At 55.3% G+C, this 22,913-nt stretch overlaps 1 protein-coding gene across 2 annotated transcripts in view; it reads left to right on the top strand.

Moving 5' to 3' along the window:
* The window catches only part of CXXC5 (CXXC finger protein 5), a 37,358-nt gene extending 23,542 nt beyond the window's left edge, over window positions 1-13,816 (top strand). For both annotated transcript variants that reach the window (XM_081283560.1, XM_081283561.1), the window contains exons 2-3: window positions 10,300-11,406; window positions 12,762-13,816. In XM_081283560.1, the coding sequence (XP_081139686.1) occupies window positions 10,459-11,406; window positions 12,762-12,806 (993 nt within the window). In that variant the 5' untranslated portion in view covers window positions 10,300-10,458 and the 3' untranslated portion in view covers window positions 12,807-13,816. The remainder of the gene's footprint in view (window positions 1-10,299; window positions 11,407-12,761) is intronic.
* The last annotated feature ends 9,097 nt before the right edge of the window (window positions 13,817-22,913 follow it).

Here is a 22,913-nt window from a genome sequence, read left to right as displayed (position 1 = left end):
TGACCTTATTCAGATTCCTTAGTCTCAGTTTCCCCATTTGTAAACTATCAAGACCCACCAGTTTCCTCCCGGATTTGGGACTTGGGGAGCTGGGCTTTATATGTCACCCCAACCACTTTCCTCTCCTCTCTGGAGGTGCTGAGGTGTGGAGGTCAGAATCTGGACCCAACAGGGCCTGCCTCCCTGCTGTGAGCCCTGGATACCAATGACAGCCTGCTAGCTATATGGGGGGCCAGGCAGGCCCTGGACATTCAGGCCCGTTGTTTGCTGAAACAGAATTTCCGTGCTAGTGTTTTTCCATAATTATATTAGCAGGTGGGATTTTTCCTCGGGGAAGCAGTTGAGGGGGAGCACCATGGCTGTGTCCCCGCCCGCTCCAAGCGTGAGCTCACACTCAGCTCTGCCCGCCTGCCTTCCGTAATGATTTTTTAATTATGCAGCCAGTGCTCGGAATTGCTAATCCACCTCCAGCCCAGCATCCCTTCCTGCAGCTCACACCCTGGCCCCTTGCTGTCATCCCCAGAGTGGCTCGCCCAGCCCTGTGCCTGTTACTGAGTGTGGACAGGCTACCACAGTGGGAGAGAGGGTAGGCTAGGAAGGGTGGTAGGGTACCTCTCCTCCATCTGCAAATGATAGGACTTGGGGGCTGTTATGGCTCTCTTTGTCCTCCCCCCACCCCTAGCCCAAGTATGATTTGTGCCCTCCAAGACAGCTATAGCTCTGGAAGGGGGTGGGGTAGTAATCACTGACCACCCCTGAGTGATGTGTCCACACACACTTTAGGAACATTAGCCTGTCCCTCTAGTTCTGTGTGACCCCAAGGACAGATGCACACAGCACAATCTTTGTCTCTGTCACATCCACACTCACACTTTGCTTCCCTTCTCCACACTTACTTGGCAGCACAGTCAAGCTACACAAGCACAATGACAAGCTCTGTGGGTTTCTCACACACACAGCCACACCTGAGGGCTAGGGCACCCTCCGGAGACCTCATTCCCGCCTCACTATTGCCTCCAGACCCTCTCTCTCCTCTCCACCTGGCTTCTGGGAGGCACACTGAGGTCTCCTTGCTCACGCCTGGTAGGGAGCTGCCAGTGGCTGGCCTGCCTGAGCCTCCATCGACCCTGGCCTAGGGGAGGTGGGGGGGTCTGCTGTACAGTGGCGGCGGGTGGCGGCAGCTCCTCTCCAGGCGCCCAGCTGTGGCATCTGTCAAGGTCAGATAGCGACTCCGGAACCAGCCGGCTCGGCCCCATGGCCCCTCTCGCCTCATTATTTTTGTGTTCCGGGGCTGCAGCGACACCTCCCTCCCTTCCTCCCTCCCTCCCCTTCTTGCTGCCTCCCCCATGCCTCTGCAGGGACGCCCTGCGGTCTGGGGGCTTTGTTTTCCAGTTTTTTTTTTTTTTTTCCTGTGCTCAGGCCAGAGCTGTTGGACCTTGAACAGCAGACAAGACAGGTGCCTCCCTCATGGCCCAGACAGGTTCTCTGCTAGTAGAACCTTGGGTTTCTCACAGGGACAGACTGAACCTGGGTAGAGCCCAGCCCCCACCACAGCACAGGTGCACCTGTGGGCAGCTTCCTGTTTCCATAGGGGCCCTAGCAGCTGACACTAGTTCCTGTCCTTACCATCCTCATCCCAGTCAGGCTGCAGCCTCACATCCGTCCCAGTGCCCCTGACAGCTCAGTGTGCACACACTGGTGTTCCCGTGGTGCAGGCAGGTTGATCTGCACAGACATCCTCCTGCCATGTAAACTGATCTACTTGTACACCACACAATTCTGCATACATTCACAGGTGTGGACAGCACACACCTCTATCTTACACACAGGGAGGGCACACAGACACCTCCACCTGTGCTGGCATATAACACTTGTGAGAACAGCAGTGCGGTCCAGTCCACCAAGGGTGACATCTGAAACTACACATGCACCTGGGCACAGCCACAGTCCACTGAACACACACATAGCATGCAGTTGTCTGGCATATCTTCCAGTACACGTTTAAATATACTCATCCCGGGCATGGTGGCACAGACCTGGAATCCCAGCGGCTCAGGAGGCTGAGGCAGGAGGATCATGAGTTCCAAGCCAGCCTCAGCAACTTAGCAAGACCCTAAACAACTCAGTGAGACCCTGTCTCTAAATAAAATATAAAAAAGGGCTCAGTGGTTAAGCCCTATGGTACCAGTTCAATCCCTAGTGCCAAATAAATACTTAGATAGACACACCATACTCTCATACACGCATACATAGTGCTGCTCCTCGCAACATACACTCTGCCCCTGTGCCCTTGTTTCTTGTGCAGTTATATACTCAAGGGACTTTTGTCTCCTGAAATTTGGGACATGAACTTGAGGACTCTGCTTGATGTGCCCTCTGTGTCCTGAAAGTGGGAAATGGTGGCCGGACAGATGTACATCCCCCCTGCACCTGGCCAGTCTCTTCATGTGCACTGCTCTGACCCAAGAGCAGTGGGATGAGGGGGGTGGGTCCAAGTGGGTCATGATGGGTTTGGTGGCTGCCAACAGGCTCAGGGGGATGACTGCTTGGGTTCTATCACCCCCGATTAAGATATGTGAATGTTGGAGAAATGGGATGTGGGCAGACCCCAGGTCCCCAAGGTCTCTGGGCAGCCCTGTCCATCCACTCACTTCCTCCTCCAGCTGTGGACTGCTGTGACTGCCCCCAAGAGGGGGAGGTAGCTGGAGGCTTAGTGGTGGCTGGGCCCCCACCCCCCAGGAAACTCAAAACCCTGGGCCAGCCTCTGGTGGCGGGTTGGGGCAGGCACAAAGAGGGCCTCTGTGCAGCCGGCTGGGCTGCCCACAGGATTCTGGGGGAGGCGGCAGGAGCCGGTTTCCGTCCCGTTCTGCTTCCTGCGGAGGCCGCCGGAATGCCTGGAGCTCTGGCCTAGCCTGGCCTGTCCAGCCCACCCAGAGCCCCTTCCCCTGTCTTCCTGGGCCTTGAGGTACAGCTGAGGACTTTGCTGCAACAGTGCCCTAAGGTGATTTGCCCAAAGCCTGAGAACCACCCCCAAGACCCATGGGGAACTTTGGGGTAACCCCAGGCTGAGAGCTGAACTGGGCCTCATATTCCAGCTGACATCCCTCTCACCATTTTCCTTGGAGTCCTTGGAGAGCCAGGCCCTGGAATAACACAGACCTGGGTTTAAGTCCTGGCTCTGCCACCTATTGACCTCGTGACCTTAAGTAACTTTATCTCCCTAAGCCTCAGTTGCTTCATCTATAAAATGAGGATGATGACAGTCAAAATAAAGGGATATAGAGAGAATCCAGTGGTAAAATGCATAGGACCTGGCAGAGAGTGAGTGCTCATTCTTAGCGGGCCTGCCATTGTCATGTCCTTTGGAGAAGTACTTACTTGCCCCAGTAAGCTATGCATCATCTGGGGCTCATTCTAAACCATGTGACTTGCTCAAAACCCTTCTCTTCAAGGTCTGCCTCCCTACCTGCAAGTCATATCATTGATTCAGGCCTTCTGAGACTCGGAGGGTAGATGGGGAGTCACTATTTGGAATCTTTTCCCCCCGCCCGCCCCATATCTTTCTCCTTCCCCATGGGACCCTGTGGGGTCATGATTCCTGCAGTTTGGGCTGAGGAGCAAGAACCATTCTACCAGGTTTGGTGACGCAAGCCTGTAATCCCAGTGGCTTGGGAGGCTGAGGCAGGAGAATGGTGAGTTCAAAGCCAACCTCTGCAACAGCAAGGAGCTAAGCAACTCAGTGAGACCCTGTCTCTAATAAAACACAAAATAGGGCTAGGGATGTGGCTCAGTGGTTGAGTGCCCCTGAGTTCAATCCCCACCCCCACCCCCACCCCCGGCCCAGGAAAGAACCATTCTTCATATTTTTCAGATGGGAAAGGGCAGGGCCACAAACCCACACCTCTCCAGTTCCTACCCACTCCTGTTGAAAGGTGCCACCCACCCTGCAGACAAACATACACCTCACACAGGAACTCCAAAGGACAGAGCACTCCCCAAGATCCAGGGGTCACCAGTAGGCAGGGTAGCATTTTATGTATATCACAACTGCTCATCAAATTGCCTGCCCTAAACACGGCAGTCCACTTCTTCCTTCAGAGGGTGGGTGTGAGGTAAAGCATACATGATGTCTGGCACAGAGGAAGGAGTGTGTTAGTTGTGACCCTTGTGGTCCTATGTGACATGAGGAAACAGGGTTCAAAGGCTGTATGCCAAAGTCACAAAATAAGGAAAGACTTGCCCGGTCCTTTAAAGCCTTCAGAATCCGGCCTGAAGGAGGTGTCAGTTGAGGGGGGTTCTATCTTTCAGAGGCATCCTAGGCTCCTCATCGTCCCACTCCCTAGAACCCAGGTCAGAGCACACCTGCTGCCTGGGGCTTTAGGGTGCTACTCCATGAATGGGCTGAGCCTCTCCGCCCACTGTTTTGGGGAGCTCTAGAAGAAGAACAGAGGCCCACATGCTCCTGTGGTTTTTCTGGAAACTTGTGTCTCAGCCTGTTTCAGGCTAAGTAAGGGGTGGCACCTGCCCTAGGAGAAGGGGTTTAAGAGAAAGGCCAGGTGTCAGGGTAGAGTCCAGGAAGTGCGACCACAGTGCCCTTTCTGTCCTTGACGGTTGGTCTTGGGGTTATGGTATCAGCTGGGGCTGTGTTTCTGTTTCCAAGATCACTGTCACAGGGTGTTTCTCCTGGACTTGAGTGGGGCTTTTTCCCCTCTGGAAACTCCCCAGGCTGAATCATGGAGATCAGAGACAGAGCGCGCGCGCGCACACACACACACACACACACACACACACACACACACACACCATTGCTCAGCTTAGTTCACCCACCGTAGCCTGTGGTCTGCACTTCCTGCCACCACAGGTCTGCATGCCATCTGTCTGTCCATCTCGCCTTGGAGACCAAGGAGACCACTTCACCAAAGTGGGTGGAGGGTTGTGGTGGGGCTCTCAGCAACTGTAGAAATGGATTTGTGCCAGGGCGTGTGGGTTTGCAGAGCCCACCTACTATCATCCAGGTGGCCAGTGCCTTGGGGTCCCCAAATGCAGTCTCCTCCAGAAGGCCTTTCATCTGCAGGCAGGAAAGACCTGGAAGACTGGTACAGCTAGCAAGGAATCAAGGAGGGTAGGTGTCTTGGACAAACCCTGTACTTGAAAGGGGTGACTATTGCACAGTAAAAAATGTACTCAAAATCTTATATATAAGGGTGTATTGAATTACACCCTTAAAAATGGGCAGATTTTATAGTATGTAAGCTATACTTGAATAAAGCTGTTTTTAAAAATCATGCCCTTGGTCTCAAGGCCCTGTTCAGTTGAGGCCCATTCAAGCTCATGGCCACACTTCACACCTGCCTCCCTGTTCCTTAGTGATGCTTTCAGGCGGCATCCTCTCTGGGAACCTCTGTGGCAGCCCCTTCCTCCAGGAAGGCCTCCTGCCCTGCTCTGTCCCATTCCAGCTCTTGCTTCCCACTGGCTCATGTGGCCACCAGTCCAACTCCCGTGCACTCCTGGGGGCAAGACCGGAGTCTGTGTCCTTTTGTCCCTCAAGTATCACAGGGCAAGGGCTGCCACTGGAACAGGTAGGTGGTAGAGGGTCTGTGTGCAGCCAAACATCTGGAACATCCAGCTGTGGACCACCTGTGTACATGTATGTCTGGGCACACAGTATGACCTCCTCCCCTGTGCTGCCCAGCCCTACAGGAGTGAAGGGAAGCTCTTCTGGGGCTGAGGGTGGAGCGAGGGTACCACCACTACCTCCAGTGACCTCATTGCCTGCTGGCATTATGACGTCGCTGGTCTAGCATTCTGAGTTCCTGCCTGTGCATCTCCAAGCCCCCAGGTGGGGGCACTCCCCTGGGGTCTGTGACAGCTCGCCCCTGACCACAGAGAGGTGACAGGCATGGTAACAGTTCTGGGGTGGGGGGGTGTTGGGTAACTGGGTCACCTTGCCCTGAGCCATTCTTGTTAATTGCCCAAATAGAACAAAGGCAGTCACAAAGCAGGGTGACTAATACTTGGGCTCCAGGCTCAAGCTCTGTCCCTACTGGGCACCAGCTCTTTGACCCTGGGCAGACTGCTTGAACTGCAGTGAGCCTTAGTTTTCTCATCTCTGAAATTGGTTAATAGTTCTCTCCTTGGGTTCCATTAACATGTGAAGCATAAGAACACTGGGACACAGTAGGTCCTCAATAAATGCAAGCTGATAGGATTAGTTAAGGGAACCAGCGTGTCAACTTTGGTTGACACTGGATCCAGAAGTAGAGGGTCTGTGCCTTCTAGGGTAGAGGCAGGGAGTGGTCCCCTGTAGCAGGGTGACCCTGTTTGGACTTTCTCTTCCCAGTGTAGCCACAAAAGGTGTTGGCCCCATGGCCAGGTCCTGTGGCCAAGAACTTACTGCCCTCTATCCTCCTCTCTCCTTCTCTTTTCCCCAAGCCTGGTGGATCTCAGCTGGTCTCCTTCTGCAGACTTGTCCAACTGCTTCTCTTGGTCCTTATGCCCCTGGGGTCTAGGACTCTCAGGGCTATGGATCTCTTAGACCCTGAAGACCTGAGCCCAGACTAGGTACCTTGGGTCCTTAGATCTCTCTGAGCCCCATCACCCCAGTTTCTGGTCCCCTATCTGCCCTTTGTCCTCTAACTTTGACCCTTGCCCCCTCCTCACCAGGTCCCTTGTTCTCAAACCTACCTCTGTCTCTCCATTCTCTATCCCTACCACCTGTCTCTGTTCTTCTGCCGCTATGTCCTCCTGTGTCCCCATCTCTCCATGACTTGTTCCCCTGCCCCCTAGGCTCTGTCCCCGCCCGTCAGCCCCTGGTCCCAGCTCTCGCCCGCCCGGCTCCTGCATGGACAAAGGGGTCCTTTGTGGGCTGACCGCGGCTGGCGGGGCGGCGGGGCGCTGGCTCCGCATTGCTGATGAAACGGAGCCCTTTGTTGTCCCTCCTCAGGCGCAGTATTTCTTTTTGGGGGCTGGATGCGTTCCTGGCAGGGCCGATGATGGATGCGCCCGCCGCCGCCCGCCTGCCCGCCAGCTTTCCCTCCCGCTCATTCCCGCTCCGCTTCAACGCAGCCCCAGCTCCTCCCCTGCTTGCCTGGGCACTGCCAGGCCCTTCCTGGCCTGGGAGAGGTTGCTGTGTGCCCTGTAGTAGAAGGCTGGGTCCTAGGAGAATGTCGCTTCCATGTCCTCCCCTTCTGTGAGTAGGGCAGATGGGGTCCGTGATCAGGGGTCCACTGGGACCAGGGCATCAGCTTTTTCCCAAGGTCTGAAGGAGATGAGCAGGTTCAGGGGCAAATTTGGAACAAGCTTAAGGAAGAGGCCATGAAAACTAAATGCAGTTGTCTGCCCTTTCTGGGGTTTTGAGGACAATTAACCCCCTGGGGCCAGTCCCCCTTGTGTATCCTCCCCTACCTTCAGCTTCTGGAGCTGACACACCAATGTTCTGCCTGCAGCACCTGTTTAGTAACATCACATTCTCTGTCCCAAGCTCATGATCATGTTCCAGGAACTGGGGAGCTAGGGCCAGGTGGTCCCTGAGGAAGGACAGTAAAGTAGAGGGTCGGAGAAATTCTAAGAGGGGGCCAGCAATGAACAGAACAGGAGGTTTGTACCCACCAAGAGAGACTCAGGATGGAGACAAAAGCAGGGGCTCAGCCAGAGCGCCAGCCCTGAACCAACGCGGGCCGGCTGTTGGAGGGAGCTGACTTCTAATTGACCTGCCCGCCCCGCACGCAGAGCCAGATTCTGGAGCTGCGAGGAGGGAGGGAGCCGACGAGCAGAGCAAGAGCAGCGTTAATGCAGCTATTGATTTCTGCCACCAGCCAGCAGGCCACAGAAGTGGGGGACGCACGCAGGGGCCGGGGTGCATAGTGCTCCCTGCCCTACCTCTATAGCGTGAAGACCCTGCCTTCTCCTGCCTTTTCCCTTCCGCTGTATTTGGAGCTGCTGGGGTGTGGTCCAGGGCATGTTGGCCTTTCAGATGAGCAGAAGCTAGGAGAGGTGACTCGGTGGTGACCACCCTCATCTCCACTACCCCTGGTCCGCTACCCCTAACCAGGGTCTCTGATGCCTAAAGGCTCACCAGTCTTTGAGCTGAAAAATTGATCCTTGGACATAATGTGGTCCTTTTGCTCTTACTACATCTCTGACCTCTGACCCCTTAGCCCCTCCAGGACACTGCCAGGCCCTCCTGGGTCTGTCTTGGACTCTGCCAGCTTGCCCAGCTCTTCCTCCTCAGGCATCTGCCTTCACTAGGGAGGAGTCTTGGTGGGCTCATGTCGCTGGGGAGGGCCAGGGAACTTGTGGCTCTTGACGCCAGCGTTGCCTCTCCTTGACCATGTTCGTCCCTCTTTGTGGTCACTTATTGGCAGTCTTGGGGCAGGCTCTGCCTGCTCAGGGTCTCCATTACCCCCTCTGTAATGCCAAGGACTAGATGATCTTCTGGGACAGGCTGAGTGTCGGGGGCAGCTGGACTGGGGGATGATAGGGTTGTCTGGGGACAAAGATCCAATGTGTTCCCTCCTTCAAGCCCAGGGCAGGACGGGGTTCACCAGATGTGTGCCTCCCCCCTGAGCTACCAGCTGCTGGGCCCTGTCCTCCCACCCCTCTTCTGACAGGTGCTGACTTAGAAGCAGGCAGAGAAGGGACACTAGAGAGCCAGAACTGATGAGGAAACTGCCACCCTGCTCCATGTGGGCCAGTTCCTTCCAGCTGTGGAGGCTGGCTGCTCAGATGCCTTAGCCTTGAAGCCCACGTACAGAGGCCTTGTCTTGGGAAGGGGCACACATGGAAGCGGCTGAAGGACACACTTTTACGTGGCTCCACTCCTCTAGGGTCACAGCTGCTCTTGGTTCCTGCCTGCAGTCCACCCCTGGGTTCTCATGTGGACCTCACCCAGGCCAGACTCTTGACAGATCTTGTGAGGCCTCTGCCCCTACTGTATCTGGGAGCCAGGCCAGAGCATAGCAGAGACCCAAGTAGACATGAGAGTAGAGTCTGAGATGATAATGACCGTGGTTTGGGAGTTGAGGAAGAAGTATATGCATAGGCATGTTGTCCCCCTCTCAGGGGAAGGCTTGTCCTCTGGTTCAGTGCTGCCTGCTCTCTAGTAGGAAGTTAGATGTTCCTTGAAATAAGGATTCTAAACCTGGCCTATGTCCTCCCACCAACTTAGGAGGCTGAGGCAGGAGGATTGCAAGTTCAAGGCCAATCTTAGCACCTTAGCAAGATCCTTAACAACTTTGTAAGACCCTGTCTCAAATGAAAATAAAAAGTGGCCAGGCACAATGGCTCATGCCTATAGTCCCAGCAGCTTAGGAGGCTGAGGCAGGAGGACAAGTTCAAAACCAATCTCAACAATTTAAAGAGGCCCTAAGCAATTTACCAAGACCCTGTCTCAAAATTAAAAAAAAAAAAAGTAGAAAAGGGCTGAGGATATGGCTCAGTGGTTAAGCACCTCTGGGTTCAATCCCTGTTACCTAAAAATAAAAAAGTGCTGAGGATATAGCTCAGTGTAGAACACTCGTGATTTCACACGCGTGCGCCACACGCGAAGGAAGGAAAGAAAAGGAAGGTTTCTATACTCTGTTGGCAGACTCTGGGGACTCTGGTTTATACATAGCAACCAGGTTCCTTTTCCTCTAGTACTTGTCAGAGCCTTGAAATAGCAGATGTATATTAGAAATCTCCAAACGAGAATCCAAGAGCAGCTTCCCAGACTTTTTGATATATACCTTTAAGCACTCCTCTCCCTAGGAAGGTCCGGGGAAGGAAGGTTAGAAAGTAGAAGTGACCTTAATCCTCCAAGGTTAATAAGTATCTCCAGCTCTTTTCCACCCCAGCAAGGAAGGAGTGCCTGTCTCTACCAGGTCTTCTAGAACAAAGCAGGACAAATCCATGTCTTGGAGCTGTGGTCTGAGCCTGCACTGTGCCACCTGAGAGCCATGTGTCCATGGGCTAGTATTTTTTTTTTTTTCTTTCCTTTTTCAGTGCTAGGGATGGAGCCCAGGGTCCCATGCATGCTAGGCAAGCACTCTGCCATTGAGCCCCATCTGTAGTTTGGGCTAGTAATACTCTTAGACCTTGTTTTCCGCATCTGTGAAATAGAGGATTACCAGCCACTACTTTGCAGGGTTCTTCTGAGTCTCAGAACTGAGGTAGTACAAATAAAAAATTCCCTAACCAAGGTGGGCTTGGCACTTAATAAATGCCTCATCAGTCTGGTGGTGGTTACCGTGGTGATGGTGGGGAAGTTGAAGGAGGAGGAATTTGCTGCTATTCTCACCCTATATCCTCTTGTCCCAACAGAGTAAAGACTCTTCCACGGGGACACCTGACCATGTGCCGGCCCTGAGCAGCAAGGCCCACCAGGCACCTCCTTTGTGGGCAGCAGGGCCAAACACTTGCCTGTGAACCCCAGCAGTTGGCAGCCTCCCTCTGCAGCAGGGTCCGGGCCTTGGCCCCACCATGTCGAGCCTCAGTGGTGGCTCCCAAGAGGCCGGCGGCAGTAGTAGCAGCAACAGCAGCAGCAGCAGCAGCAGCAGCAGCAGTACCACCACCACCACCGGCAGCAGTGGCAGTGGCCCAAAGGCAGGAGCAACTGAAAAGGGTGCAGCAGTGGCAACTGCTGCGTCAGCCTCGGTGGCAGATGACACACCACCCCCAGAGCGTCGGAACAAGAGTGGCATCATCAGCGAACCCCTGAACAAGAGTCTGCGTCGTTCCCGCCCCCTCTCCCACTACTCTTCCTTTGGTGGCAGTGGTGGCAGTGGAAGCCTGATGGGCGGGGAGTCTGCTGACAAGGCAGCGGCGGCTGCAGCCGCGGCCTCCCTCTTGGCCAATGGTCACGACCTGGCGGCAGCCATGGCAGTGGACAAAAGCAACCCTACCTCAAAGCACAAAAGTGGTGCTGTGGCCAGCCTGCTGAGCAAGGCAGAGCGGGCCTCGGAGCTGGCAGCTGAGGGACAGCTGACGCTGCAGCAGTTCGCGCAGTCCACGGAGATGCTGAAGCGCGTGGTGCAGGAGCACCTACCACTGATGAGCGAGGCGGGCGCTGGCCTGCCTGACATGGAGGCCGTGGCGGGCGCCGAGGCCCTCAATGGCCAGTCCGACTTCCCCTACCTGGGCGCTTTCCCCATCAACCCAGGCCTCTTCATCATGACCCCCGCAGGTGTGTTCCTGGCCGAGAGCGCGCTGCACATGGCCGGCCTGGCCGAGTACCCCATGCAGGGAGAGCTAGCCTCTGCCATCAGCTCGGGCAAGAAGAAGCGGAAACGCTGCGGCATGTGTGCGCCCTGCCGGCGGCGCATCAACTGTGAGCAGTGCAGCAGTTGTAGGAACCGAAAGACTGGCCATCAGATTTGCAAATTCAGAAAATGTGAGGAACTCAAAAAGAAGCCTTCCGCTGCTCTGGAGGTAACGGCTCCTTAGAGGGAGGTGTGTGGGCTCTTGATCCGTCTGGCAGTCCAAACCCATCCCCCAGCCCCGGAGCCCAAATTTCCTACCTGGGCGAGTGTCTGGGGGAAGGCCCGGCCAGTCCTGGGGCCTGGGGGTCTGGCTTCAAGACACCAACCAGTTCACTGCCCTAAAAGTCAGAGCCACATTCTGAAACCTGAACAGGCTGTAGTTTGCAAGGCACTGGGATGCCGATGCCCCACCTGGGCTCTGGGTCAAGGATTGAGATTACCACATAGGTCCCGTTTCTCTGACACATGTCCTACAGCATCCAATCCGTGATCTGAGATTCTGGAACTGTCTCCTGTCCCATTTGAGGGATTCTGTCCCCTGTACCCGTAGAGCTCAGCCTTTCCCCCAAGGCCTCCCAAGGGTAGAGCAGCTCCAGTCTAGTCTGCCCTACGCTGAGGCCTGGAAGATTCCTGAATCTGTGCACCAAGTTCACAGATTTTGGGGCCTGGGCTGGGGTGGCCATGAGCCTGGATACAGTACAGGCAAGTCAGCAAGGGCCTGTCTACCATGGGGTGGATTTAGAGAAGGCATAGAAGTTCCCATGCTGCTTTCTCTCCACCCTGTGGCAGGGCCTGTCTCTGTGCCCCCAGACGTGACAACCTAGCTGGAGTGCCAGGCCTGGGTACAAAGCATCTTTTCAGCTTGCTCTGTCCCCTGCCCCTGGCACCGCCCCTCTACCAGTGGGCTTGACGCAAATCTCCAGAATGGTTGGAAAACAACAATGGTATCCTGGCCATGGCCCCTGGCCACCCCCTCCAGCCCCAGACCTCATGGGTGTGTTTGCCTATGTGCAAACAAAGGCACCCACTTTCGTCCGGTGTAGAGAAGCACGCACACCTGCCTGGTCCTCATATCTCATTATAGACACAGCTGCTTGTTGACCACCAGTTACCCTCCTTCCCCACACCGCTCCACGTGCACCGCACAATCTAGCAGAGCGCGACAGACACCCCCTGTACATAGCCAGTGCACACGCTGATTTGACAGAAACATGGACACAGCCCCCAGATTGCGGCATGGCCACCGGGTGCTCGGTGCCTTTGGGCCAGGGGAAGGGGTTTTCCTGTGGAAAGAGGGTTCCTGGGCACAGTGGCTCGGGAGGCCTCAGGGTGCTCTGGGCCCTCCAGCGGTCACAGCTCCTTCTCTGGCCTGGCCTGGCCAGGACAGCAGGAACTCTGCGGGGTGGCTGCCTTTACTCCAGGCCCACCCCTCCGCCATGAGGCCGTCCACGGGGAGCATCTTGCGCCTGGCCCACCTGGACCCTGACTGAACTCTCTCCTTGTTTTTGTCTCCCGCCCCGCCAGAAGGTGATGCTTCCGACGGGAGCCGCCTTCCGGTGGTTTCAGTGACGGCGGCGGGAACCCAAAGCTGCCCTCTCCGTGCAATGTCACTGCTCGCGTGGTCTCCGGCAAGGGATTCGGGCGAAGACAAACGGATGCACCCGTCTTTAGAACCAAAAATATTCTCTCACAGATTTCATTCCTGTTTTTATATATATATTTTTTGTTGTCGTTTTAACATCTCCACGTCCCTACTATAAAAAAGAAAAAAAATAGAAAAGAAAACAATTTAACTGCTTTTTCAGAAGAACAACAGCAACAACAAAGAGGTAAAGACGAATCTATAAAGTACCGAGACTTCCTGGGCAAAGAATGGACAATCAGTCTCCTTCCTGTGTCGATGTCGATGTTGTCTGTGCAGGAGATGCCGTTTTTGTGTAGAGAATGTAAATTTTCTGTAACCTTTTGAAATCTAGTTACTAATAAGCACTACTGTAATTTAGCACAGTTTAACTCCACCCTCATTTAAACTTCCTTTGATTCTTTCCGATCATGAAATAGTGCATAGTTTGCCTGGAGAATCCACTCACGTTTTATAAAGAGATTGTTGATGGCGCCGTGTAGAAGCCCCTTCTGTATCCATCCACGTATGCAGAGCTGTCGGTGGGAGCTCGCTGTGGGGAGGGGGCACCCCCCCACCCCCCAGGCCCAGGCCAGCCATGCTACACCCACTGTCCCTGACCGGGATCCCCACCCACCCCAACCGTGATGATTTTGGAAAGATGAAAGTTCTGTCTGTTTATCCACTGAGATCTGGGGGGGGCCGTGTCTTGATATTTCCAATCCTGGCTACTTTCCCTTAGAGAAAATAAGTCCTTTTTTCAGCTTCGCTAATAGCAGCAGAAGAAAGGGCTTCTTTGCGTGGTCCCCTGCCGGTGGGGGTGGGTGCCCAGGGGGCCCCCTGTGGCCTGGGGCCCCCTGCCCATGGCCAGCTTCCTGCTGATGAACATGCTGTTTGTATTGTTTTAGGAAACCAGGCTGTTTTGTGAATAAAACGAATGCATGTTTGTGTCACTGAAGCACCACTGGCTTCTTGCTCTCTGGTTTTGGGGGGCTGGTTTGGGGCTTTCTGGGACCATCTTGTGGGGCGAGAAGGGTGGCCCAGGGATATTTAGAGTGGGGTCTCTTGGTAAGAGAGGCCTTCTGGATCCAGCAAGGAGCAGCCTGGAGAGAGGATAGAAATGGCCTCCTTGGAAAGGGCTTATCCTGAAGCGTCCCACCTGCCTGCTCACACCCCGGACCTCAGAACCTGGGCCGCCAGGATCCTCACTCACCTGGAGCCATGTTTTCTATTCCCCTTGATTAATCAGGCCTCATGGTGCAAAGCAACCTGCAGTCTTGGGGAGGGGTCTGGGCTGCCTCTTGGGATCCCATTCCTTTCTTGTTCCATGGCACTTCCCCAGCCACTGTTCTGTTCCCCATGGAGCAGCCTGAGCCAGGTTGTATCCAAGCACACCAGAGACCCCTCCCTCCATTCTTCAGGCCTAAGAGTTGCTAGACTTGACTTCTGGGGAAGTCATCACACACAGCCACAGGGTCTAGGAAGCCACATGCTCTAGCCTGAACAGGAAGGAGTGGCAGTTGCATGCCCCTCTACATATCACAGAAGCCAGCCTGAAAGATATTTCCTATCCATCCACTGGGGGAAGCATTATTTTCACCCAGCTGCTTTTGAGCCTGGCAGAGATGGAGGCTAGACTTATGGAAGGACTTCCTGACAATGTTGAAACCCTGCTTCAGGTGGGTGAGGGATTTCAGAACAAAGGAAGGGGCAACTTCTAAAGCTGAGTGGGTGGTGAGGTGGGGGAAATGGGCTGTCTCTGCCATTGTTCCGGGAAGGAGAAAGCAGGGGGGTGGGGTGCTGACCCCCAACCCTTTCCCGGGTGTCGCAGGCTCCCTTGGAGCACCAGGGGCTCAGCAGCCTGGCCTGGCACAGCGGGGGCAGGCGGGGGCGGGGAGGCAGCTTTCAACTGCATCTCTGCCTGGGAAAATTCCCTTTCATGTGGCTGCCTGTGATCTCTCCAGGCGGCTCTGCCTAAGGGGGGTGTCCAGCAGGGAGTAGGGGGAGGTGTTGGCAGCTGGGGGGCACCCTCACCCCTAGCACAGGCAGACTGCAGCACCTCCAGAATCTCAAGGGGGTGGGGAGGACCCCCAGGGCTGTGGGAGGGGGAGCCCGGCCAGCAGGGGGCACCGGGCTGGCTGGAGGCCCCGCCTGCCTCCACCAGGGCTGGCAGCACACTGGCTGCAGATGGCCTCGGCTGGCCCTCATTGGCACGCCTGCAGGTGTGGGGTGGATGGCTCTGGTGCCAGTCCCGATGGGGGGGTGCTGTGACTCAGCCGGCCTTGCTTTTAGTGTGCCAGCCCATGGCCCAGTTGAGTCGCGTGGACCCACCTCCCAGCCCAGTCACCCCAAGTTCAAAGTCCCTCACCTCTCCCACCTCTTGACTCCTGGGTCTGGAGGAAGCCAGGGGGAGGACATAGCTGTGAGGCTGAACATGTGATGAGGACTCATTTACCTCATCCGGGAAAGGGGACAATAATCATCTCTCCCACAGAAAGTGGCCTGAGGGGAAACTGAGATCACTCGAACCACCGTCAGCACTCAGGCAATGGCAGCTGCTCTTACTACTTAAACCTCTCCAAAACGTCTCCCACCTCTGCCCAGACTCTGCATCCTCCCTGCTGCCCTAGCCAGCCAGGCCGCCCACCTCCATGGTGTGGCCAGCAGCAGGCCTTTCCTCCCCAGCCCCAGCCCCAGCCCCAGCCCCAGCCCGCCAAGCTCGCCCTGCTTCCTTTGCCTCTGTCTCTGGCTGGCTGTCTGCAGCTCCAACTTGATGGTCTCTGGCTCCATGTGTCATGAGTGTCTTCATCTTTTGACACCTCTGACCTCTGTGTGGCACTCATCTCTCCTGGCTCCACACCTCTCTATAGCTGGCAACTCCATCCCCATCTTGCAGGCCTACAAACCCCACCCACTGCTCCCCTGCCTCACAAGGCACTTAGAGGCAGACTTCCCTGGGGGTAGTGTGCCCTTTTCCATCTCCTCCAGGGTTCCTCAACTCCCCTTTGCTGCAGCTGGGAGCCTGACCTCCTAGTGACCTTTTTCTTTTTATGGGGGGGGGGTCTGGGACACTCGAGCCACACCCCCAGACCTATTTTTGTATTTTATTCAGAGACAGGGTCTCACTGAGTTGCTTAGTGGCTCACATTGCTGAAGTTGGCTTTGAACTCGCAATCCTCCTACTCCTATCTTAGCCTCCCCAGCTGCTGGGATCATAGGCATGCACCACCATGCCCAGCAAAATGGGGGTTTGAGAGGCTGGATGTATGGATGTTCTGAACCCAAGTCCAGCTCCTGCGAGGACCCTGTGTGTGTGTAAAAGAGATGGAGACATGCTACGAAGCCCTGAAAAGCCCCTGAGGTCTTACACAGCAACATGGCTATACTTGGCATCAAGTGTGACATGAAAATGGGTGTGTGACTGTGTGGAAGACTATGATATGGGACCTCCTGTGACCACAGGTTAGTATATGACACCAGTGGCCACACTTTGGGATGTTCTGTAACATTGCTTGTGTGATCCTTTGACGCAATCCTATAAGAGACCCAGTGCATTACCAGGGTGGACAACTAAATGTGTGACATTGATTACAGCATTATTGTTGTATGGCATTGTGTGGCCCTGTGACAAAACTGGGTGATTATATGAATGTGTAACGCTGTGTCCGTAAGACCATTCATGGATGTGGCCCTGAGACTGACATGGATTATCTGTGTCAGTGTGACCTCGGTTTGACCATGTGATACTACCTAAATAATGCTGGGTGTGTGCAATGACACCATGTCAGCGTGCACCTGTGATCCTCAGTGATGGGGACACTGTTGCCATGTCTTGGCTTCCTTGTCTTTCCTGGGTCTCTGCCCTGACAGCCTGCAACTCTAGAGGGAGAGCAGGCCTCTGGCGGCCTCTCTTATCCCCAGCCTGCCCCCTCGCCTGGTCCTGAGGCGCAGTCTACATGGGGGAGCTGGCATGGGGGCAGCAGGCACAGTTCCCACGGCTGCTGCGGCCCCTCTCCCAGACCCATCACCGCCTGCTTCAGCTACACAGAATCCTGGCAACCCCAACCTCTTTGTTCTCTGTGACCGCCAAAGGCCTCCCTCAACCTGGCCTGCCCATCGCCTGGCAGCACCCCCTCCCCATTACCCCACCACAGCAGCCAGGCCTGGCCTGACCTAGTCTCTAGTCACCCTTATCAGAGACCTCTGGGGCCTGATTCAGGATTCTAGACAGGGCCTTTGGACCTCTGCTCTGAGCTTGCTGTGGTTGATCTCTGCAGGAAAAAGGAAGCAGGACAGCTTCTGTGGCTGCACTGGGTAATTGTGAGCTCTGAACTGGGCTCTTTGTCAGGGTACTTCCCCTTGGCCCAAGGCTTGTTGGAGGCACAGACTTTAGTCTGGGACAGTTTCAGTTTACTAAGTAAATTTACTTCATTGATTCCAAGAAGTCATCAGTACCGGGATTATTACCCATTTTATAGATGAGAAACTGAAGTCCAAGAAATTAAGTGACTGGCCCATAAGCAAGATGGTGTCAGAGACCTAATTAGAACCCAGGCTCCTGGCTACCTAGGAGAGGAGGAGCAGCTCCCTCCAGGAGAATGCAGAGGGGGCATGGGAGTCTGGACATGGGTTCCCCCTCATTTCTTGGTCATCGTGTCAACACTGCATTTTGTGCATGTGTGTTTGGTGTGTGTGTGTGTGTCTTTGCTGGATGATCTTGGCCAAATGCCCTTGCCTCTGTGTTCTCAGGAAAGAGGGACAACATAGCCAGGGGGTGTAGAAGAGAGCCCTTGCCAGCGTGTTTTGCAGAGCAACAAGATCACCTCAGTTAGTGCCAAGACCCACATCTTTCCCAGCAGGGACATGAGGCTGGTGGGCCTGGTGGGCCTGGTGGACCGTGGTTTGAGGGTCCAGTCTCCATTCCTAGATTCAGCCCAGCTCACATTGCCACAAAGGAGATGGTGATGGCCACAGCTTGAATGTAGTCAAGTCCATTTGCATCTGACTCGATTGTAGCCCCAGCTTCCCACCCCTCAAGGTGCCAGAGATGGATAGATGGAGGTCACTGCACAGCCCCCCCCCCCAGCCCCTCATTGCCCGCCCACAGCCCTGGGCTGACAAGCCACTGCTGGCGACAGCCAAGGTTGGGGCAGGAACAGGCAGCCACCAGCCTGGTGATAATACAGACCTTGACCCAAACACCCTGCAGACAGGGAATCAGTGGGGCACAGAGAGAACTTGCTGTCCCCCAAGGTCACACAGCCTCGCAGCGAGTCCTGTCCCTGGAGGCCCACACCTGCCTTGAGGGTTCTTCTTGCTGGGGAGGATAGTGGGGGCATAAGAGGGTCCCCTGAGGCTGGCCAGGCTGCCAGAGCGGACACTTTCATCTCTCTCCGCCTGTCGACCTGCCATCTCTGAGCGGCATTAAATTCCGCTCCTGCCGGAGAACAAGGGCTGCCTCAGATTCCAGGCAGCAGGGCGTGAAGACAGGCGGCCCAGGGGAGGTGAGCCAGGTCCTCCAGGGCTCTAGCCTGGGTGCAAAGCCACTGGGCCGGTGGGATCTCATCTGGGGGCTCAGGTGGCCATTACCCCAGCCTCCAGTGCTCAATGAGATGCACGTCTGTTTCCTGTCCCCATCTCGTCCTTATGGGTGCCTTCCTCCCACTTCAGGTAGCACTGCAAGACCTTCCTGACCCCTGCTGTGTTAGGTTTCCCGGAGGCCCCCTTGCCATCCCAGGGCTGACCATCAAGGGCACCACCTTGGTAACCTATGGTCCTGTGGCTCAGTAAAGGAAGTGTTGGCAGCTCACACACAGAAGGGGTGGAAAGCCTCTGTAGGCTAAATAAACATCGTCTCCTCTTTCTGGGCCTTTTCCCCCCTGTGCATTTCTGACTCTAATTGGGGTGCTGATGACAGGTGAGAGAAACTTAGTAAATAGAGACTCCTCGGGCTGAGGCTGGGGCTCTGTGGTAGAGCACTTGGTAGCATGAGCAGGGCTCCGTGCTTGTTCCCCAGACCCCCCAACAAGCCTCCCTTCCCAACCCCTGGAACCTCCAGGAGTGCTTGGTAGAGACTCTGATCATATCCTGCCTCCCAGGGTGTAGAACTTATGGCTGTGGGCCAAAAATGGGGTCAATCTGTTGAGTTCACACATGCCCAACAATCTTGTGAGGAGGGCATTGATCAGTTATCCCCATTTTATAGATGAGACAGTTGAGGCTCAGAGGTAGAGAGACCCATGCAAGGTCACTTAGCTAGGTTCCTCTGCTTTTCAAAGCTAGCCTTTAACACCTGGTTATGCTTTGGGGGTGGGCTGCAAGGACTCCCCCATCCCACCACCCCACCTGACATGCCACCTATGTCCCTGCCCTTACACTTTTCTACATTTTCTGACTTTTGGGGTTTCCCCCTTTTCTTGTATATTGTTTTTCAAATCAGAATGCCCAATACATTTTTTTTGAAGTCCTGGGAATTAATTGAACCCAGGGGCACTACCTCCGAATTGCCCCCAGACACCTTCATTTTGAGACAGGGTCTCACTAACTTGCAGAGTCTGGCCTCGAATTTGTGATCCCGAGTCCCTGGGATTACAGGCATGCGGCCACCAGGCTTGGCCCCAATAAATTCTTTAAGCAAACGTTCTCTAGTCCAGAAAGGTCTGGAAACAAAGAGCACTGTGTGGCAGAAGGGTAGGAGATGAGGAAGTAGACGAGGTGACAGGGTTTGGGTATTCTGGGGGCCCGCGGTGGGCACAGCCTGCATCCACACAAGCTCCTGCCCTTCCACCTCCCTGGAGCCCCGCACGCTGGCTCACAGCCCCTCACCCAGCCTGCCCGGGAGCTGCAGCCCTGGGGCTGAGGTTTGGCTCTGCAGCAGTAGGATCCACAAGCAGCTGCTGGGGCCCTGGGGGAGTGGCTGCGAGGGCGAGGGCAAGTGCAGTGCCCGCTGCGCGTTGGTAAGGTGACGGAGCCCTCAGGAACAGGGACGCAGTGAAGCCATGGAAACATGGCTGAGGTGTGAAGCTGGCTCAGCCACTTCCCCCAGGTGGCCACCTCCCAAGCCTGGCAGGGGGCCCAGCAAGACAAGTCCAGCCACTGGCCGTCTGACTCTGCCCTCCTGGGAGCTAGGCTAGCAGCTGGGCAGGCTTAGTGTCATCCCAGGGCCAGGCTGGGGTCAGCCTTTGGGTCTGAGTAGGGAGGACTGGGAACAGGCAGGGGTGTCCCCCAAAGTCCCCTTAACCCATTCAGTTCCTCCCCTTCTACCATTCCCTCCTTCCTTATAAATATGTGTGTATTATTTACCTTAAGCATTTTGATAAATCATAATAGCAGAGACATCTGCTGTCAAAACTGCAAACTGCATTTGGGGCTCAGCTGGTGGACTACCAGAGCTGGAGGCCAGGGGTGCAAGGGTTCTGATGGTTTGAGGGGGATAATATGGATGCCCCCCACCTCTCCTCTAGGGCTGGACCTTGAAAGAGACCCAGGTCTCACCCTTTGGGACCCCTCTTCACCAGCTGCTGATAACAAAACCTTCCCAAGGAACCTACTCACCGCCACCCCCCAACCATGTTCCCTCCTTCCTGCCTCCCTCTGCCTCAGAATTAATGCAGCAGTGACAGCGGCTGAGAAGTCCCCCGAGCAGAGATTAACTCCTGGGGCAGTGCGGGCGGGGTTGGCCATGGGAGGCTGAGGGGGTGCTGTCGCGCAGCCCTCACAAGATTAATCGCCCTGCAGTCGGCCTCATCACGAGGGCGCCCAGGGCTCAACACCCCCATCCCCAGGAGGGGCTCTGGGTCCCGTGTCAGGAACCTGCCCTGCTCCCATGGCCCCCAGTCTAACTCGTGGGAGGAATTTGGGGGCCCAGACAGAGTTTCTTTCTCATTTTCTCTTCCCTTCCTGGTGGCCCTGAGGGACCCTAAGGAGCAAGCAGCAATCCTGTGGTTTCTTTCCCTCCCCCTGTTCCAATCTGGCTTAACAGCCCTGGGAGGGGGAGGGCCTGACCCTGGCCTGCCTGCCAACATTTTGAGGGCCCTGGTGGCCCTGGGTCTCCCATGGCTCTCCTGGCCCCAAAGCAGAGCTAGGGCTGGGGGCTGCTGCAGGAAACTTTCTGGATCCAAAGTGTTTATATGGGGGGCTCAGAGAGGCGTAATGGACCTGATGGTTTTGCTGTTCAGCTAGCCCCCTCTGCCCATCCTGGGGGCCCTGGGGAGATAATAGAGAGAGGGGGTCCTGGGTAGAAATAGTGAGGGTGCTGGCTGCTACAGCCACAGGGTCCAGGGCCTGGAGACAAGCCTTTCTCAGCCACTTATCCCCTTATAAGTCTTTATGGGTTGCAGCAAGTGGGGTTGAGGTCAAGGCAGAGAGGACCTAAGGGAGGCGGAGTCTGTCTTGATGGTAAATCTGGGCCTACAGGCCTTCTGTGTACCCAGTGCCCCAGGGGCCCCCTCACAGCCCTGCTGGAACCCCACTGGGTGAACTCATCTGTTTGCTTGCTGTCTTCCCAGCTAGGAGGACTGGGGGAAGGGACCTGCCTGGCTGGCAAGCCTCAGGTGCTCAACCATGTTGAATAAGTAGATGCACCGAGGGAGGAGGCCAGCGCCTGTTGCACTGGAGAAAGAACTGTTCAGTCTGAGCTTGAGGATCTGAGGAACAGTGCCTGCCACAGGCCGGAGCTTCCAAGTGGAAGTCGAGGAGGTGCCCCAAGAAGGGTCAGAAGAAAAGAGGGTCTAGAGCCAGGCATCACTCACCAGTTATATGACCTTTTGCAAGAGGCTGCCCTCCCCCGCAGACAGTTCACTCATAGGTCAGTGATGTCACTTCTCAGTGACACAAGGAGGCTGGAACAAGAGGTCCTGTGTGAAAGATCTTGTGAACTCTCTAGGCTCATACTCCATGGTAAGTAAGCAAGGGATTGACTGGGTGGGAAGACCCAAGGAGCTTCCTAGAGGAGGAAGGACCATGCCACTTTCCTAGAAGGCTTGGGGACCGGTACTTCTGAGGCAGTGACACCACACTGGAGAAGGCTCAGAGGACCACAGGCCTCAATATCAAGGTTTAGGATAAGTGGGTGTATTTTATCTTGGGGACAGTGGAAGCCAATGATGGTTCTCAAACTGGACAGCTTTGGAGGGGCTAAAATTTGGAAGGAAGCCTTTGGTCAACCAGGGTTGTGGGGCAACTTCTCAATCCCACTCTGGGCTCCTGGGGCTGAGGTGGGGAGTCAGCCAGAGGCCATGACCCAAGCCATATCTCTTTGGAGGGGAACCAAAACATTCCGGAAGTTGGGGACTAGACTTAACAGGAAATGACCTGTCTGTTTGGGGGCCTTGACCACTCGTTATAGGATGGGGAATCCAAATTACAGAATGGTCAGGCTGGTTGGAGGACTTCAGGACCCTTTCAATTCCTGGAGGTGGAGATGAGTGTCTAGGAGCTTGAACTAGAAGAAGAATATGGGCTGGAAGGCAGGGAAACTAGGATTTCCATTTTCTAGAAGTCCTTGGAATTCTCTGGTCCTTGGTTTCCTTTTTGTATAATAAGGGAGCTACATGGAAGAGGGGAAGCTGAGGAAGACCGAGAACCCAGCTGCTCCATCTCTAAGCCCCACCCCTAGCTGGCTTCATGAGCTCATGACCAAAAGCATAGCCAGCCCTTCCGCACCCAGCTTTCCTAATCAGTGCCTGGAGTACTTTGTAGCATCAATCAGGCGCGGTTCTAGGACTCTCCTGGGGGTTCACGCCTCAGGAGGGGGCTATCATTTAGGGGTCCTTCATTCTAGCTCTTCCTCCACCCTCATGCTGGGCCACCTCTCTTTTCCTGCTCCTCCACCCACACCCCCTCACCCCTGACCTAGTGGCCAGCAGCCTCTGCTGCTGTCATCCGTTGTCATGGGAACCTTGCAGCTCTGACCTGGTGCAGAGGAGAGCTGGCCTGGAGCTCCTAGCAGGGAAGCTGATGGTAGCCAGGCAGATGGGAGCGCCTGTTTCTGCCAGTTTGGATTCCCCCTCGGGAAGGGGCCATTGGAAGGATGACCTAAATGGGGTGGGCTAGGG

Source organism: Spermophilus citellus, assembly GCF_964194105.1.
Source record: "Spermophilus citellus genome assembly, chromosome: 1".
Lineage (NCBI taxonomy): Eukaryota > Metazoa > Chordata > Mammalia > Rodentia > Sciuridae > Spermophilus > Spermophilus citellus.
The sequence above is the reverse complement of the archived record's forward strand: the minus strand, read 5'-3'. Positions and strand labels throughout refer to the sequence as shown.